The 20,091-nt window shown below is 36.9% G+C and overlaps 2 protein-coding genes across 2 annotated transcripts; both read right to left on the bottom strand.

The window, feature by feature from the left end:
• Positions 1-3,655: 3,655 nt before the first annotated feature.
• On the bottom strand, positions 3,656-7,081 carry LOC113195138 (olfactory receptor 5B3-like). The gene is made up of 3 exons (XM_026406554.2): positions 6,983-7,081; positions 5,426-5,670; positions 3,656-4,607 (listed from the first exon to the last, which is right to left on the bottom strand). Exons 1-3 carry the CDS (start codon positions 7,079-7,081, stop codon positions 3,656-3,658), a joined length of 1,296 nt encoding a protein of 431 aa, XP_026262339.2.
• Positions 7,082-19,006: 11,925 nt separating this feature from the next.
• Positions 19,007-19,834, bottom strand: LOC113195111 (olfactory receptor 5B3-like). Its single transcript, XM_026406526.2, has one exon. It carries the CDS (start codon positions 19,832-19,834, stop codon positions 19,007-19,009), a length of 828 nt encoding a protein of 275 aa, XP_026262311.2.
• Positions 19,835-20,091: the final 257 nt, after the last annotated feature.

The raw sequence follows: 20,091 nt of genomic DNA, 5'->3' as shown, positions 1-20,091 counted from the left end.
ATAGATTCTGTTTTAACATGTTACATTATGTATTATCAAATCAGGATGTTCAGCATATTCATCATCTTATACATTAATCATTTCTTTGCAGTGAGAAAATTCACAGTCTTCTCTTTTAGGTATTTTGAAATACACAACTATAAATCACCATTCTATGTGACATAGTTCCCCCTGTCTAACTGTCACTTTGGGCTCACTAACCAACATTTCCCTGTATCTGTCTTCCTCTATTCTTTCAGTTTCTGGTAAATACAATTATATTCTGTTCTGAGATCTGTTTTTATTATTTTTAAAAAATATTTCATAGATGGGGGCCAGGGTTGTGGCTCAGTGGTAGAGCGCTTGTCTAGCATGCATAAGGCACTGGATTCAATCCTGGAAACCACATAAAAATAAACAAATAAAATAAAGGTATTGTGTGTATCTACTAAATATACTCTTTTAGCAACAATTCCAAATACATTATTACAAACTATAGTCTTCATGTTGTACATTACATCACTAGAATTATTTATATATATATATATATATTTATTAAGATTCCATCATATAGTACCTGGTATCTTTCACTTAATATTTTGTCCTAAAGTTTCCCTCATAGTGCTTAAATGACAGGATCTCCATCTTTTTTATTGCTGAATAGTATTCTAGTGTGTACATCCAGTCATGTTCCACACAATAACATTTGAGTAGATTACAGATTGAACATATGATAGTGGCCCAGTAAGGTAATAATGGATCTGGAAAGTGCTTATTGTGTGGTGATATAGCTTTTATAACATTTTAATGCAAAATATTACTACTTGGTGATGCTGGTCTAACTAAAACTACTGTTCTTCCAGTCATATAAAAGTAGAGCACATACAATTATGTATAGAACATGATACTTGACAATGATAATAATGACTGTTACTAGATTATATATTTACCATATTTTAATCATCACTTTAGAGTGTGTTCCTTGAAATTATTAAAATAAATTGCTAGCTGTAAAATGGCATGCCCTGTTAGGACAGCATCAGCCTCAAAATCTGTTTACTGTGTCTCCTAATTTCACTTATAAGCCACATCAAGTGGTTTATGTAGACCATCCAGGTTTGTATATGTACTCTAGGATAGCCACACAATGATCAAATCACCTAATGACATATGTCTCAGAAAGCTCCCTTGTCCTTAAGTGATATATGACTGTGGATCACATTTACATAATCTATTCATCTGTTAATGGGCACTTGTTGACCCCACAAAGTGACCACCTATGGGATGGGAGAAAATATTTTAAAAAACCACACATCTGATAAAGTAGAGTGTACTAAATAGAATATACAAGAAATTCAAGCAATTCAATAGCAAAAACAAAACAACAAAAAAAGAAAGAAAAAGAAAAAAAAACCCACCACAAACCAAAAAACAAAAACAAAAACTAATAAGAAATAAGCAACAGACCTGAATAGGCATCTCTCAAAAAAATGACATAAATGGCCAACAGGCATAAGAAAAAAATGCTTAGCATTGCTAATCATTAGGGAAAAATGCTCATCAAAATCACAGTGAGAGATCATCTCACTCCACTAAGTACTGTTATTACCAAAAGATTAATAAATAGTTCTGCAGAGAAAAGTAGACACTTGTACAATGCTGGGGATGTAAATTTGCACAGCCATATGAAGGAAATATAGAAGTTCCTCGAATAATTAAAAGTAGAACTACTATGTGAACAAGCAATTCCCCTACTGGTTTGGTTTAATCAGCTTTTTCCTTGCTGTGACCAAAAGACCTGATGAACAGTTGTAGAAGAGAAAAGGTTTATTTTGTGGCTCCCAGCTTCAGAGGTATGAGTCCATAGGTTCAGAGGTGAGTCCCTAGATGGCCAGCTCCATTCCCCCTGGGGCTCCAGGTGAGACACTACATCATAGGGGAAGACTGTGGTGGAGGAAAGCAGTTGGGAGCATGGCACCAGGAAGGAGAGGAGAGAGAGAGAGAGAGAGAGAGAGAGAGAGAGAGAGAGAGAGAGAGAGAGAGAGAGAGAGAGAGAGAACTCTGCTCAATAAAAGACAAACTATATACCCCAAAGGCACGTCCCTCCACCCCCCTCCAGCCATACCCTACCTGCCTATAGTAACCACCAAGTTCATCCCTAGCAAGGAATTGATGCACTAATTAGGTTAAACTTCTTATAAGGCAATCATTTCATCTCTTAATCTTTCTTGAATTGTCTCACACATGAGCTTTTGCGGGAGACCTAATATTGAAACTATAACATGGGCATATACTCAAAGAACTAAATCAGTTTGTAGAGGAAATACCTGCACTCCATGTTTATTGCAGGACCATTTCCAGATCATGAATGAGATTAGAACTCATGAATGATGGCGTAAAACACACGAGCTTCATCATCCTTTCAGATGTTATAGGTTGACTTAATTAACTTCCCACAGATCAAAGTATGAAGTAATGAAATGCTATAAATAGAATTATAATAGTAATAAATAAAATATAAGACACAAAAACTTATTTAAGAGGCTGATGTAAGGTTTTGAGTGTGAGAGAGTGTGAAACAGACAAAGAGAAATAGAGTGAAAAATTGAGAGAAGATTTGGAAGGCAAATGTCTCCGATTCTAGGAAGATGCCAGGAGACCATTCACACTGAGTGCATTATAAAGGGCGTGCTTATCTAGTAACTAACCTGGGTGCACAGTCAAGTTTCACTGATTAGCCACCTAGATGGAATAGACTTGAGAAGACGACTGCCCTTCTTTGAATCTCAGATTCATGCTCTGTGAAACCCCAGTTTACACAATGCCCAAGGTACTTATATAACAGCACTGTAAAAATTAAAGTTAAACATATATAGATCCCTACTGACACAATGCCTGGAACAACGGATGTCTTTAGAGTTTGTTTCCCTCCTAGTCTTGATGTTTGAACTTTGCACACATGCCAAGTTTTAGAATTAATGATTACTTTATAGAAAATATGTGATATACATGTACTAAGAATTACTTTTTTTAAAAAAAAATTGCATAGTTCTAATAAACAAGGCACAGCTTCAATCACCTGGATCTAATTCACTCATTTTAGCAAAGCATATCAAGTTCCACCTCTGTTCCGGGAACTGTTAGTTACTGTTTTACAGAGAGAGGAAGTGATCGCTTAGAGGTTATGTGGGTAGCACAGAAGCCCTACAAATCGGCATTAAGTAGTGAGTGCTATCATCAAAATAAACATGAAGTGCCATTAAATCACTATGAACATGTTTGTCAGAATATCCCAGAGACAGTGAAGTTTCCTCTTGTGAAGTTTTCACTGAGGCAAAACAGATGAAAATATGTATCTGATGATAGCTCGTTCATAAAACAGTGAATTTCTGCATTCTGATGACAGAGGAGTGGCTAATGTATTGCCTATTAAAATAGTCACAACAAGATTCTTTGTAAGTATAATGACAAGCAGACCCCAAGATGTCTTAGCCATTTTTCTGAGCTTCATACAGTTTCCTTTTTTCTATATAACAGACTTTCAGAGGTTAGGGTATAATTTTAGGAACTTAACTTGAATGTGTTCAACTTAAAAAACTCATTTCCTGAATAAGATTTGAGAGGAATGAATTCAGGTATTGCACATCTTGTATCACTAAAATCAATACCATAAAATCTATTTTGCCTCCAACAAAATCTTCATGAATGCGCTCTTGACCTCCTTGTTCCTGAGGCTGTAGACCACTGGATTCAGCATGGGGATGACCATAGTATAAAAGACAGATGCAATTTTGTCTGTGTCCATGGAGTGACTGGAGCTGGGCTGTAAGTACATGAAGATAATCGTCCCATAGAAAATGGAGACTGCAGTAAAGTGGGAGGCACAGGTGGATATAGCTTTCCGATGTCCTTCACCTGAGCTCATCTTTAGGATAGTGACAAAAATGAATATGTATGATATCCAGATAACTAGGAGAGCAAAAAAGATATTAAAACTCACAACATAAACAAGAACCAGCTCACTAACGTGCCTATCAGAGCAAGAGAGAACCATGACTGCTGGAATATCACAGAAAAAATGGTGAACCACATTGGACTTGCAGAAGGAGAGACTGAAAGTGTCCCCAATATGGATGGAAGAATTCAGAAAACCACAGACATATGAGCCTATGGTCAGACACGCACACACACTTGTGGTCATGGTGGTGGTGTAGTGCAGGGGCTTGCACACTGCTGCATAGCGATCATAGGCCATTGAGGCCAGGAGGTAATTTTCTACAGTAGCAAAGGCTACAAAAAAGAACATCTGAGCAGCACAATCATTGTAGGAAATAACTTTGTCTTCTAGAAGGAGCCCGGCCATGACCGTGGGAGTGACAGCTGAAGAGTAGCAAAAGTCCACCAGAGACAGGTTACCCAGGAAAAAGTACATGGGAGTGTGGAGACGGGAGTCCAGGAGGATCAGCAGGATCATCCCCAGGTTCCCAGCCAGAGTGATGGTGTAGATGAGGAGGAAGGTCACAAAGAGGGGAAGCTGCAGACTTGGGTCATTGGTCAGTCCCAGCAGGATGAACTGTGTCACTTCTGTCCTGTTCTCTATCAATGTTATCTGGGAATCACTGGATGCTCTAAAACATGAGGAAATAAGGAACAAAAGACCAGAGAAATTAAATCAAAATCAGAAAAACTCAGTATAAGATTTATTCTTTCATTGTAGGAACAATTTGTTCTTGATTTCTTCAAAAAAAAAAAAAGTATGAGCTTGGAAACCAAATTCCATGCATTCAATGTAAATGAGGTACATACTGCTGAATTTGACAACTCTGAATGGATCATCTAACCAACATAAAAAGTTCGTAATTTGTAAATTGAGCTCAGAATATTTGGTAACAATGCATGGGCTTACCTGGATGAATGGACCTGCTAACTCAATTCTGAGCTTAGTAAATGTGGACACTACCATATTGCCCAATGGCCAGGAACTGCTGTGGATGTGAATTCACTATTTCCTCTTAGTATTACAAGTTTGATTGATTGCTACTTTTATATAAATTATGAGGCACAAGAGTTTGACTTATTTATTATATGTACTCAAGTATTAATCTCTGCTCTGGACCCAGGCCAACCTTAAGGTCATGCTGAGTCTAGACTGAATTTCAATCAAACGGAAATTCACTCAATAACCATCTTTCCTTGTCTTCTTTGGTTCAAACTCAGATTTGGGGTTTTCACAGGATACTGAGTGAGTGATTAGATGGTGAATTCTTCTGGTTGATTATCTATTTCCTTGTCATCAGGGTCAAACAAATAAGCAAACATAAAAACCAGAAGAGTGAAATAAATCACCCGTTCAACTACATAAGGGATCTAGATAAGTTAACAGTCTCTGGGCTGCAATTTAACCTTTCCCCCACCATCCAGGCTTGTATCACCAGCACACTGACACTTGCTGAAGCCATAAGCTTCTGACTCCGTGGAGGAAGGTTTAACTCTTAAATCAGCACAGCTCCTCTCCGTGCCTAGTAGATGTGGTGGGATAACTGGGGTGGTGGGAGCATGTTCAACCTGCAGGAGCGAATCTGAGATTTGGGAGACAGAGAGCTTTGGTTCTTGGAAGAGGCGCGTGTTAGTCCTACCATGGACCAGAGGAGTCCCTGATCCTAACCCCACGCCCTGGTACATGATGTCCACCTGCCAAATAAAGACAGTCATGAGAGCTGCTAACATAAGGTTAAACACAGAAGGCAAGAAATCGCTGGTGTAAGCGAAGGCAGATGAGTGCTGTTATCACGTTATTTTTTTAGTGTAACAGTGGTCCCTGCACCTTCTCAGTATAGTTCTCATTGCACTAAGGCTTATTAAAAAAAAAAAAAAAGTTTTTATTCTTTCTTCTCCCCACTCCCTAACAAGATTAGGGGGACAGTGTTCTCTTCCCTTAGGTACTTGCCCTTGAACACACCCACTACAGGAAGGAGATGCCTGCTGAGGATCTGGGAAGTATCTCCCAAATTAACAAGTGAATCTTAAGGGGCCCTCCAGGACCCCCTGGGACCCCCTACCACAGCACACCTGGAATGCAACCTTTGAAAAGTTCTTTTAAAACCACCCTGTCCCTCCTGATGGGGAAGTCAGATCCTTTGGGACAGGAGTCCCCAGTGTTTCTCCCTTGGGATCAAAGCAATAAACCTTTTTTTTTGTTTTGTTTTATCTTTTTCTCAAAAAATTGTGTCCTCATTTTTAAATAGGCATTAATTGGCATTGGGGACAGGGATGGAGATTTCGGTTACCTTCGGATGGACTAAGTTTTGTTGGTTTGAAGGTACAGGCAGTCATGTAGGGTTTCAGTTCTGGGTGTCTGTCGTCTTGAGCGCTTTTCCTAAATTTGCCTTTTTTCCCCCCACAAACTAGGTCCACCAAGGATTTCTGTGTCCTCTGGTGTTTATTTCCTTGCTCAAAGTATAGGACTGCTGCCCCTGAAATTCCATGAGGCATTCTTTACAAAAATTTCTTCCTTAATATCCACATTTTAATTTGAATAAAGGACTCCAATTTTTTTTTCTTTCTTTTTATTATTTGGGTTTAATTTCTGTTTTTTTCATGTTTATGACTTGTTATTCTTCCTCAATGGGATTATTCAAAAACTAACACAATGGACTGGGGCTGTGGCTCAGTGGCAGAGCACGTACCTAGCATCTGGAAGACACTGGGTTCAATCCTCAGCACCACATAAAAGTAAATATATAAAATAAAGGTAGTGTGTACATCTACTACTACTACTACTACACACACACACACACACACACACACACAGAAACACTAACACTGAGATCAGACTGTCTGAAATTTAATTATTTTAGATTTAGAAAACAGGTTTATTATTTAAAGTAGGAAGCAAAGAATTTATTCGTTTTACTGCTAAGAAGTGAGTATCTCTCTTAGAATTGAGTCTGTGTCGATGGAGGTGCTTAGTGCTTACTAAGGTTGCTGTTGGCCAAGGCCATACAGTGGCCGTACTCCCCTCCCACAGCCACATCACAGTGACCACGATTTGAAGTTCCCACGTTTTGGTTTGTCTTATCTCACAGATTTGCTTTGGTGGCATTTTCCCTTTTCTGAAATATTTTATGTGAATCTGTTACTGTGCACACTAACAATATTTTAAATGTCCTTAATTGTTTTTTGTTTGCTTTGAGCCTGGGTTTTGCCATGTTGTCCAGACTGGTCTCAAACTCCTGAGCTCCTGGGTTCCAGTAATCCTCCTGTCTCCACCTCCAGGAGGCTGGGACAACAGGGATGTGTCCCCCAACCTGGAGAAGCATTTTAATTGGAATTGAACCCTTTGGAAGAATACCCCATTCCAAACTATTATTCCTACCATCTTTCTGCTAAAATTTAACAAGTTCAGTTTATGAGCCTATCCCACGAACACATGATATAGCCTAATGTTTAACACGCAGGATCAAGATTAGTAAATAAAAGTTTTATACCCAACTGCAAGGGTTTTCTATGTGTGTGTGTGTGTGTGTGTGTGTGTGTGTGTGTGTGTGTAAGGTAGGTAGTATTATCATTTATCATTAAGTAAATTGAGGATTTAAGAAGTTATCTCATCCTCTAAAATAGTACAGCTAGTATGAGAAAGACTTACAAATCAAGTTTTAAGTCTATCTTCAACATAACAAAAGAATATAGCCTTTGGTCACATAGTTGTCAACAATCTCATAGAGATAGAGTAAAATACATTTGAGATTTTTGGAGAAAGGTTAAAATGCAATTCAGAGATTCTTAATTCATTAGGGTCTTTTTGTAGTTTAAGGAGATCATTTCACATTCATGGAATTTTTTTTCTTTATTTGGTTTGGCTTGGCTCTTTGGTTTTTATCTCTGATGTTAGATGAATATATAATAAAAAGGCAAAATCACCAGCTCATCAGAATGCCATGTCTTATTTTTGTTCATGTGTCTAGAGAGAATTCCTAGCCCCCTTATGACAGTCATACAACAGATTTTTCTCAGGTTTTTAGAAAAACGTTGAAGTCACCTATTTCTCTTTTTAAATCATCTCAGTAAACCTTTTCCTACTTCTGTATCAATCACAGAATAAAGTACACAGAACACACAGGCTTACCAGCTTGCTGGGTGAGAAAGAGCGGTCCACCCAGGATATCAGGCTGATCCTGCAGTCAGCCTTGGATTACCTCATACCTTCTCTTAGAGGATCTCTCTCAGGTAACCATCAGTTTCCATGTTGTCTAAGGTGTGGGAAAAAAGAGAAAAGAACATTAGCATGAAAAACAGGAAAGAACATTGATGTGGATCATGTTCTGAATTTACTTAATTTAATACTTTGTTTCATGGAAAAACATCTTATCTCCTCATTTGCAAAATAAACATGATAAAATTACTTCTTTCACATAATTCATACAATGTGTCAACAACAGAGGTCTGGAAAACATCCTGTGAGAGGTTATCATTTAAAAGTCAGTCAATGTAATTTTCACCATTGATGTCTGCCTGACTGTGGGGGAAGACTCACAGCTGATCCTCAGGTCAGAAGAAGGTCTGAATATGCTCAAGGTGATTGTCCTTTACATGAGTAAACAGTGACCAGAGAAGCACAGCATGGAGTACTCCTTCTAAAGCATTGTGACCTTGAGTCATGCTGGGACTTCAGAGGCTAATGCCTGGGGATCCAGAGGGAATTATAGATGTTTCCCCATGAGACCAGCTCAGCTCCACAATTAAACAGTCTGTGGGGATTCAGTTATTTATTTTACTGTGTATAATGTATTGGGGTTTTTTTCAGATTTTATAAATGACTCCTAATTTACATAAAGCAATACCCACATATTTTACTGTATAGACTCAAAGATTTTGTTTAATGTGTAATCATGTAACCATCAAAAAATCACAATTCATCCAAATTTCTCTGCTAACTTCTCCCACCTGCTATGCCTGGCATGAAGTAAGTTGAATAACGTTGAATGTAAACAGTCTGAACTCTTCAATCAAAAGACATAGATTGACAGATTGAATTAAAAACAAGACCCAATCATGTATTGTTTATAAGAGACTAACCTTACAGACAAAGACATCCACAGACTGAAAATGCTTTTATCTGTCATTTTGACTTTGTCAGAATGTTCTTAGCCATATCCTAGAATATGTGGTCTTTTTGTCTGGCATCTTTGTCTTATTTTTTGAGGTCTGTCCCAATTGCTACCTGTGTGAAAGGAGAATCTTTTTCATGGAAGAGTAATATTCCATTTTGTAAACTTTATGTTTATTTGATTCTGCAGTTGAAAATTTATGTTGGTCTTAGTATTTTGTGATTATAGATAAGGCTGATCAATAAATATTTGAAGAAAGAAGAGGTGTGGACATAGGCATTCATGTCACGTGAGTAAATATGTTAAGAGTCAAGTTTATTTGTCAAATGGTAGGCATTTCTTTATTTGAATAGAAACGGACAAGCTGTATTCTGAAGAGATTCTTTCAATTTGAATTCCCACCAGCAAGCTACTTAATTATCTGACATCTTTATCAACATTGCCATTTTAAAATTGTTATTTATTTATTTATTTCTGTATTTAAAAATATTTATTTCACTAGGGGCTTATTCAAGCATTCTTTTTAAAAAACATTTTAAAAATGTATTCTAGTATGTTATATTTGACAGCAGAATGTATTAAAATTTATCTTACACATATAGTGTACAAACTTTCATGTCTCTGGTTGTACACAAAGTAGAGTCACAACATTCGTGTCTTCATACAAGTACTTAGGGTAATGATGTCCATCTCATTACACTGTCTTTCCTAGCCCCATGTACCCTTCCTCCAACTCCCATCCCTTTGGCCTATCTAGTGTTTATATAATCCTCCCATGATCCCCTGGCAACCCCATTATGAATTTCTTTGCTAACTTCTTATATGAGAAAACATTCTGCATTTGTTTTTTTGGGGATTAGCTAATTTCACTTAGCATTATCTTCTCCAATGCCATCCATTTACCTGCAAATACCATGATTTTATTCTCTTTTAATGCTGAGTAAAATTCCATTGTGTATATATGCCACATTATTTTTTATCCATTCATCTACTGAAGGGCATCTAGGTTGGCTCCACAGTTTAGCTATTGTGAGTTGTGCTGTTATAAACATTGATGTGGTTGTATCCCTGAAGTATGCTAATTTTAAGTAATTTGGGTATAGACAGAGGAGAGGGATAGCTGGGTCAAGTGGTGGTTCCATTCCCAGATTTCCAAGGAATCTCCATACTGCTTTCCATATTGGCTTCACCATTATGTAGTCCCACCAGCAATGTATGAGTGTACCTTTTCCCCCACATCCTTGCCAACACTTATTGTTGTTTTCCTTCTTAATAGCTGCCATTCTGACTGGAGTGAGATGAAATCTTAGAGTATGTAGTTTAATATGTAGTCTTTATTTGTATTTCTCTAATTGTTAGAGATGTTGAACATTTTTTCATATATTTATTAATTGTGTATCCTCTTTTGAGAAGTGTCTATTCAGTTCCTTGGCCCATATATTGATTGGAAGTTTTAAATAACTTGTACTCCAATAAAATAGAACATATCAAAGGCATTGACAAATTTCTATAGTCATATGATTTGCCCAAATTGAATCATGATGATATTCACGATTTAAACAAATCAATTTCAAGCAATAAAATAGAAGGCACCATCAGAAGCCTACCAACAAAGAAAAGTCTGGGACTGGATGGATATACAGCTGAGTTCTGCAAGACCTTTAAAGAAGAACTAATGCTAATATTCCACAAAATATCTTGTGAAATAGAAAAAGAAGGAGCACTTCTAAACTTATTCTATGGGGCCAATATCACCCTGATTCCAAAAGCAGGCAAAGACACATCGAAGAAAACTTCAGATCAATATCTCCAATGAACATAGATGCAAAAATTCTCAATAAAATTCTGACAAAACGAATATAAAAACATAGCAAAAAGATCATGTGCCACAATCAAGTGGGATTCATCCCAGGAATGCAAGGTTGGTTCAACACATGGAAATCAATAAATGTAATTCATCACATCAATAGACTTAAAGATAAGAATCATATGATCATCTCAATAGATGCAGAAAAAACATGTGACAAAATACAGCACCTCCTCATGTTCAAAACACTAGAAAAATTAAAGATAACAGGAACATATCTCAACATGGTAAAAGTTATCTATGCTAAGCCCCAGACCAACATCATTCTAAATGGAAAAAAAAATTGAAAGCATTCTATCTAAAAACTAGAACAAGACAAGGATGTCCTCTTTCTCCACTTCTATTAAACATAGTTCTTGAAACAATTGGCATAGCACTTAGACAGTTGAAATAAATTAAAGGAATATGCATAGGAAAAGAAGAACTCAAATTAGCACTAATTGCCAATGATAACATTGTTCTTTTTTTTTTTTTTGACTTTCATTTTTGGTCATTCTCTAGCACATCTCATGTAATCTCCTTAGCCAATTTTTCTTCTTGTTAAATATCCACCAATGTTATCATCAAAGCTCTGGTCTCAGAAAGCTTTTCATCTTTTCTAGCAAAAAAAGACAGATTGATTTTTTTTTCATCTACACAGGGGCCCTTCAGACCACACTCCCAAGCAGACAGACTTACACCTCACTCAGTGCAGGTGGGTGTCACGCTGGCTCTCCCAGGGCATGTGAGAGCTGACCCACAGGCACATTTGGACTTCTCAGCCTTCCTAATCACATGAGGCAATTCGTCAGATCACAAGAGCCCATCTTCTAAGCTGGCGGGATTAAAAAGCACTGAAGACTAGTATTAATAGCTTTATGCATTTTGCGGGGGTGGACAGTGCTAGATTCGAACCCAGGGCCTTGTGCACAATAAACAAGTGCTCTACCCAGCACTCAAGGAGTATTGAAATGCCTTCTCTGTTGTAGTCCCCACTCAAACCTGGGAGCTTTTCAGATCTCTCAGTGAATGGGCTAGCATAACACTCCCAAATGGAAAACATATCATCTCCTAAACATAAAGAGGACCGCTGGGTGCTATGCATCTTTTTCTTTGTAAGAGGGACCACATAAATGAAATAATTTATTTATCTATCTTCTCGGAAGCGATATCTCAACACCTCACACACCACTGGCTCTCTCGAATGTTCTCTGAGTAGAAGAGTCGATCTTTTGACTTAGTTCATAGTAGAAGTACCATATCGTTAGCTTTTCACACTGCTATTTAGTTATGTGACATCAAGGGAAAGACTGAACATCACCTAAGTTCTTTGCATCCTCTTGAGGAAGGTTAGTACGTTTGGGGTTTTATCAGGGAAGTTATTATATTAGCTGGGTGTAGACCATCTTATTGTTTTTATATAAGGATTATTACATATGGTTTAGAGAGATATGGGAGCTCCAAGTTGGCTGAGGAGAGAGTTACAATGATTGATTTTTACATGTCAACTTGGCAGCTGTGTTTAGACTACATTAACATTTAAACCTTGAACAATGGCTGGGGCAGTTGTCCTCTCTCTAATCTAATTAGGCTTCATCTAATCAGTTGAAGGTCTGAATACAACACAATACTAGCTTTCCTGAGCAAGAGGTCATTCTCTAACTGATGACCTTAAGACTGACTAAATTACCTGCCTTCTGCATCTTTGTCTGTGTTCTTTAGACTGAATTGAACCATGGACTTTTATGAGTCCTTGTTGGGTGACCAATCATTCAGTTTCAGACTTACCTATCTCCATAACTGCATGGACTCAATTCATGTCTCTGTCCCTCTCTGTCTGGCTGTGTACACACACACACACACACACACACACACACACACACCATACTACACAACCCAAACACAGCTTATTACTTCTACTTCTGTGGAGAATCCTGAGTCATGTAACTATTAATAAGATTAATACATAAATGAACTGCAGAAACAAAAGATGCACAGCATCAATTACAAATCAACAAAACACAAAAAAATGAACTGTAATAGAATATTTGAGGAATAAAATGCACCAAATATATAGACAAAAAAAGAGAAAAATTGGCAGATATAAGTCTTTCCTTATCATTGATTATTTCAGGTGGAGAATGGAAAAACTGGCTGAGGAAAACAGGTTTACACTGTGTAATGTCTACAAAAGATCTACTTACCTTAAAAGATATAAATAGTATAAAAGTGAAAGAATGAAAAAAAAATCTAAATAGTATAAAATTGAAAGTATGGAAAAAATCTATATTCTATGCTCATGGAAATCATAAGAAGATATCTGTGGCACTGTGCTTATATTAGACCCACAGATTGTAAGTTAAAAATATTAGAAGATTAAAATAAGGGCAGTATAGATCAATAAAGGGTCAATCAACCCAGGAGATATAAATATATAGGCACCTAACAACAGAGACCCCAAATAAATAAAGTAAATGTTGCAAAAGTTAAAGGGAGAAACAGACAATTGTATAATAAATGATTTTTTTCAGCAATGAAAAGAATGGCTAAAGATGTTAAAAAGAAATAGAGGATGTGAACACTATCAAAATAAAAATTCTTCACAGACATAAAGAATGGAATTCTCAAGTGTACATGATGTATTTCCTAGGATAAGCAATATGTTAGGCAAAAAAAATAGTATCAATAAAGTTATAAAGATACAACATTCTAGTTAAACAACACATTTGAACTAGAAACCACTAATAAAGAAACTTTGAGTATGAACATGTATGTAGAGAATGTAGTCAGTGGGTAAAAATTACATCAAAAGAGAAATGATTAAATAACTTGAGAGAACATGAAAGCACAACATACCAGGTTTTGTGGTAGGGAGAAAAAGAGTGGTGATAGAAAATTTTAACTGTTAAGAACCTATATTAAAAATCAAGAAAATCTCAAGTGCAAAACATGTTTTAAGTCTTCGGGATTTAATTTTAAAAGTGAAAGTTAAAAGTAAAAGAAAACAATATTAAAACCAATAAACAAAATAGAATAACTGAGAAAAATAATATAGAAAAATCTACAAATTAAAAGCTGATTCTGTGGCAAGATCACACCTAAATGATAAACCTTTCCAAGTTGAGTTTGAAAAATGAGAGAAAACTTAAATTACCAAAACCATAAATGAAACTGAGTTTATATTTATAACCTGATACAACCAAAATTGTTCATGAAAAATGTTATCAATAAGTGTCCATGAATATACTGGGTGCCACACAAGAAGGATCCCGACAAAATAGCCAGCCAGCACACTGAATAACATAAATAAAAAATACAAACTCCTAGAAATACAAACACTGATAAAAACTCACTTAAGAGAATGAAAATATGAATGTATCTATAAAAGTGAAGCAATTTGATTAATGACAAATAACTTCCTAACAAAGACAATCCCAGGAAGAGGAAGCTTCATTCAAAAATTTTCCTAACACTTTTCAAAGTAATGTAAGACTAGAACACATAAAAAACCTGGTGAGTATTTGTATTAAATTCCAACGGCTGCTGAACAGACTACTGAAATCTTGAAGTTTACAATAACTTGTATTTATTCTTCTGCAGTTATGGAAACCAGAAATGCAAAGTCATCTCCAAGAATCAGTGGTCCCTCAGAGCCCTGGTACCTTCCTAGGCTCCAGGGGACATTGCCTTCCTTGCCTCTTCCATCCTCCAGGGGCTGTGGAATTCCATGCCCATGGTCACATCAATTCAGCATCGTTTCCCTGGTGACTTTGTCAACTCTCACCTGTAGTTAAATCGTTCTAATTCCATCCCTTATGTGATAGGGGATTGCTGTCAAGGCACCCACAGACAAGCCTGGATGATCTTTCAATAATAAAATCCGGAACCACAATTGATCAGTCCTTTGGGGCCACATTGAACATTGAAATGTTGCAGCATTAGGACAGAGATCTTCTTTGTGGGCCATGATTAAGCCTTCCATGTTGTGATGTGGCGACAGTCTGTACTATCTTTTAAATTCTTCCAAATAAATCCATAAATCTGAGATAGTTCTAAAACACCACAATATCATTAAAATAGTAATTGGAAATGGTTCCAGCTGGAGACCTTTCACCACAGAAATGGAAATGAACATCTACACTGCTCCATGTGGGACATCACAACCACACAACACGCTAAAGCCCAGTATTACAAAGGTTGAGGTAAAGCCTCCTGCTTCCCAGGAGTAACAGATACCAGGGGAGTCATATTCCTATGGGTAGGTTTTGTATGGTCTTGAGTTTCCTTGATCAAAATTGAAAGCATAAAGATTGTGCTTTACATTAGCATAGTTAATATATCATGTTTCTAGCCACAAATATTGTCATGTTTATATTCTACATGGAAATTTATAGTCATTTCCTATAATTTGTGTACATAGAGTACTTGCTCAGATGTAAACAGGAATGAGTGCTTTAAATAATTGTATATATTTAATGTGTCCTTCTGAAATATTATAATTATTTGATACTGTCAAGAGTAACTTGACACTTAATGAGCTCTACACATTATGAGAGGGCTTGAAATAATCAACTTCGTGATGGAGTTTCAAGAAAATCATTTTATCTAGAAATGAGGAATGTAAGAACTGAGAATGTAGAAAAAATATTTCATGAGAGCAGAAAATCAGATGTGTCTTTGGAATGCACTGAATATTGATCTAGAAGGTTTTCATTAGCAGGATTCATATCAAAACCAATGGTTGAAAGATTCAACATATTGGTACAATTGAACCTCAAAGCTCAATTAATTTATTCATCCATTGAACAAACATTTATTAGAAGCTACTATGAAACAGATGTGTATTCAGGTGCTGATGTTTATGTTGTGGACATAAAGAGGTCGCTGCTCTTGTGAAGTTCACATTCTGCTTGGGGGAGATAAATGAGATACAGCTGAAAAAGTACACAGTAGGTGAGGGTTGATAAGAACTGCGAAGAATGATGCAGGATGAGAGGAAGGTTTATGCAGTGAACAGACCGGGACCAATATATAAACGTGGTCAGGGAAGGACCTGATGGCAGGGAAACACTGAAGCAAAGATCTGGATGGGAGTGAGATCATTCCCCTATAGGGAAACTCAAGTGCAAAGCCCCTGGGGCATGAGCATGTGTGGAGTTGTGAATAAATATTAAGGAATCAGTCAAAACAGAAGAGACAGGAGAATAACAGAGAATGTCACTCAATTTAAGTAAACATGAATGGTTAGCATTAATTTCTTTTTTTAAACATGTCTTAAGTTTGATAATTTAAATAATTCAGAAAGGAGAGTGTTTTTTTTTAAATTCTTACTGTTCTTTTTATTTATACATAGAGGTAGATTGTATGTTGACATATTATATATATATGGAGTATAACTTCCTATTCTTATGGTTGTACAGGATGTGGGGTTACCCTGGTCATGTATTTATATATGAACATATGAAAGTAATGACTGATTCATCTAACCATTTTCTTCCTATTCTTATCACTTTCCCTTTCCTTCCTTCCCCTTTGTTTAATTCAATTAACTTCTATTCTTCTCTCCCCTAATGATATGTGTTATCATCCACATATCAAAGAGAACATTTGGCCTTTGGTTTTTTTGAGGGGGGATGTGGGGGGTTGGCTTATTTCACTTAGTATGATAGTCTCCAGTTCCATCAATTTACCAGAAAATGCCATAATTTCATTCTTTTTCTATGGTTGAATAATATTCCATTGTGCATATATGCCTCATTTTCCTTATCCATATATGTGTAGAAGGCACCTAAGTTGGTTCCCATAGCTTTATCTATTCTGAATTGAGTTCTATAAACATTGATGTGGGCATTTACCACAGTATATTGACTTTAAGTCCTTTGGCTATATGATGAGGAGTGGGATAACTGGGTCAAATGGTGGCTCCATTAAAAGTTTTCTGATGAATCTTCATACTACTTTCCATAGTGGTTGCACCAATTTGCAGTCCCACCAGCAATGCAAGAGTGTACTTCCCCCCCCATACATCCTTGCCAACATTTCTTGTTGCCTGTGTTCTTGATGATTGCCTTGTTTCCTTTGCTGACTAGAGTGAGGTGAAATCTTAGAGTAGTTTTGATTTGTAATTCTCAAATTGCTAGAGATGTTGAACACTTTTTCATATTTTTGTTGGCCACTTGGATTTCTTCTTCTGTGAAGTGTCTATTCAGTTCCTTTGTTCATTTATTGATTTTTGGGGGGTTTTTTTTGGTGTTTAGTTTTTTGAATTCTTTATATATCCTGGTTATTAATGCTCTATATAAGGTTCAGGTGGCAAAGATTTTCTTCTATTCTATAGGCTTTCTATTCACATTCCCTGAACCACTTGTTGAAGAGGCTATCTTTTCTCCAAAGTGTGTTAACGAAGCCTTTGTCTAGTATGAATTAGCTATATTTATGTGGGCTTGTCTCTGTGTCTTCTATATTTTACCATGGTCTACCTGTCTGTTTTGGTGCCAATACCATGCCATTTTTGTTACTATAGCTTTGTAGTAACCTGAGGTCTTCTGCTTCATTTTTCTCTCTGAGGATTGGTCAGCATTAATTCGTTTGTAGAACATAAAAATGTAAAATAATATTTGTTTATCAGTTTTTCATGTTTAAACAAAATGTAAGTTTGTAGTAATACACAAAGACATTAAAATGCTTTTCTTTCCTTAATGTTTTTATTTACTGTTTATCCTTTCAAAATTAAAATGTGAACCCATGAATGCACAAAATAAATTGATCAAACAAATATGAATTCATGTGAGATGACATATTTATGAGTCTTTCAATAAAATGTCCAAAGAACAAGCACATGCTGTAATAATAGATCATTTTTTTTTCTCAAAAGGACTCCTAAAATAACAGTGTAGGAAACAAAGAAATATCAGGCAAAATGATTATTCTAGTACCTAAGTCAACTATTAACTGGTGATTATTAAACCCTAGTATGTTAGTCTAGTTCTCTAGTAAAATAGAATCAGTAGGATATAGAGACACAAGTAAGAGAAGATTTATTACAAGTATCAGATCATATGATATGTAGGTTGGGAAGTCCCTGCATGCAAGATGAAGAACAAGAAAAGCAGGTGGTTATTTCAGTCTGAGTTCAAAGAACTGTAAAGAGAAGTTGAGTGTGAATGGTGTAATCTAAGAGAACCCAGGGCCAAGAGGTAGCTCTAGCATCCAAGAGTGAGAGATGGGTGTCTAAGCTAAAGTAGAGAGGAAGAGATGGGGGACAGGGGGAAAGACAGAACAAGAAATAGAGACAGAAAAGGAGACAAACACACACCCAGAGAGAGAGACACAAACAGAGAAAAGAATAAGTGCTTTCATGTTTTAGCTGCATTCATGGAAGACCTGAATGGAGTGAATTATGGCCACTCACATGGATGAGGGCAAATCTTGTTTACTAAACCTACTGTTTCAAATACTAGACTCTTTGGGAAACACATATACACATGCAGAAACATGCTTTGCTGGCTATTTGGTTATCCCTTAAAGTACTCATAAAAACAAATAGAACTAACCATCACCAATAGTGACATTACAGATAGTTCTGACAAATATGCCACATCTATCTGTGAGTGACATCATGGGACACCTGCGTAAATTTCTTTTGTTTATCTTCTTTGTTGATTGACCATTCTGCATATATTTGCATTGACACATGGTATAAAAAAATGTGTAAAATGAGTAAATATAGCTACATCCTCAATAAGGGCTTTCAGAAGCAGACCTCAAGAAGTATTAGCTATTCTCATTCAGATTTTTATTTCTGGAAGAATACTTCTTTTTTCTTTCCCAGACAAGAGACTTTGCAGAGGGAACAATATCACTTCAAGAACTTCAGTGTGGGGATGAAATTCAACTCATTGCTTGGAGAGATTCTGAGAGGAATGAATGCAGGAATTGTGCACCGCAAAACCAAAATCCTAAAGATTACTTGATTCTACCAAATGAGTGTGCTCTTGGCCTTTAAGAAAGCACGCTTAACCTCCATGTTCCTCAGGCTGTAGACCACAGGGTTGAGCATGGGAACGACCATGCTCTAGAACACAGATGAAATTTTGTCCGTGTCCATGGAGTGACTAGAGCTGGGCTGTAAGTACATGAAGATAACAGTCCCATAGAAAATGGAGACTGCAGTGAAGTGGGAGGCACAGGTGGACAGCGCCTTCCTATATCCTGCTCCTGAGTGCATCTTTAGGATGGTGATGAATATGAACATGTAGGATATTAAGATAACTAGGAGAGCAAAAAAGATATTGAAGCTCACAATAGAAACAAGAACCAGCTCACTAACATGCCTATCCGAGCAAGAGAGAACCATCACTGCTGGAATATCACAGAAAAAATGGTGAATTACATTGGACTCACAGTAGGAGAGAATGAAGGTGTCCCCAGTGTGGATAGAGGAATTCAGGAAACTAACAATGTAGGAGCCTAAGATCAGCCAGGTACACACACGTGTTGTCATGGTGGTGGTGTAGTGCAGGGGCTTGCATACTGCTACACAGCGGTCATAGGCCATTGAGGCCAGGAGGTAATTTTCTACAGTAGCAAAGGCTGCAAAAAAGAACAACTGAGCAGCACAATCATTGTAGGAGATGACCTTGTCTCCCAAAAGGAGCCCAGCCATGACCTTGGGAGTGACAGCTGAAGAGTAGCAAAAGTCCACCAGAGACAGGTTACCCAGGAAAAAGTACATGGGACTGTGAAGACGGGAGTCCAAGAGGATCAATAGGATCATCCCCAGGTTCCCAGCCAGAGTGTTGGTGTAGATGAGGAGGAAGGTCACAAAGAGAGGAAGCTGCAGACTTGGGTCATTGGTCAGTCCCAGCAGGATGAACTGTGTCTCTTCTGTCCTGTTCTCCATCAGTGATAGCTGCAAATCACTATATGTTATAAACATGTGGGAGAAAAAGAACAGTATGATAAAAAGAATTGAATTGACATTTGAGAGCACATGTATACAATGTTATTTGAGAGTCTCTAATAAAAGCATGGTTATCAGAATCAATTTGGATGCAGTAATTATACACAGGGTTACATAATGTCAAATCTTTGGGATCTTAATCAATCATGTATACAATCTTAAAACTACACACATTTCTTCTCTGACATGTAATTAAT

The sequence above is a fragment of the Urocitellus parryii genome, chromosome 4 (genome assembly GCF_045843805.1).
Source record: "Urocitellus parryii isolate mUroPar1 chromosome 4, mUroPar1.hap1, whole genome shotgun sequence".
NCBI lineage: Eukaryota > Metazoa > Chordata > Mammalia > Rodentia > Sciuridae > Urocitellus > Urocitellus parryii.
Note: the sequence above shows the minus strand (reverse complement) of the source record. Positions and strands in the feature narration are given on the sequence as shown.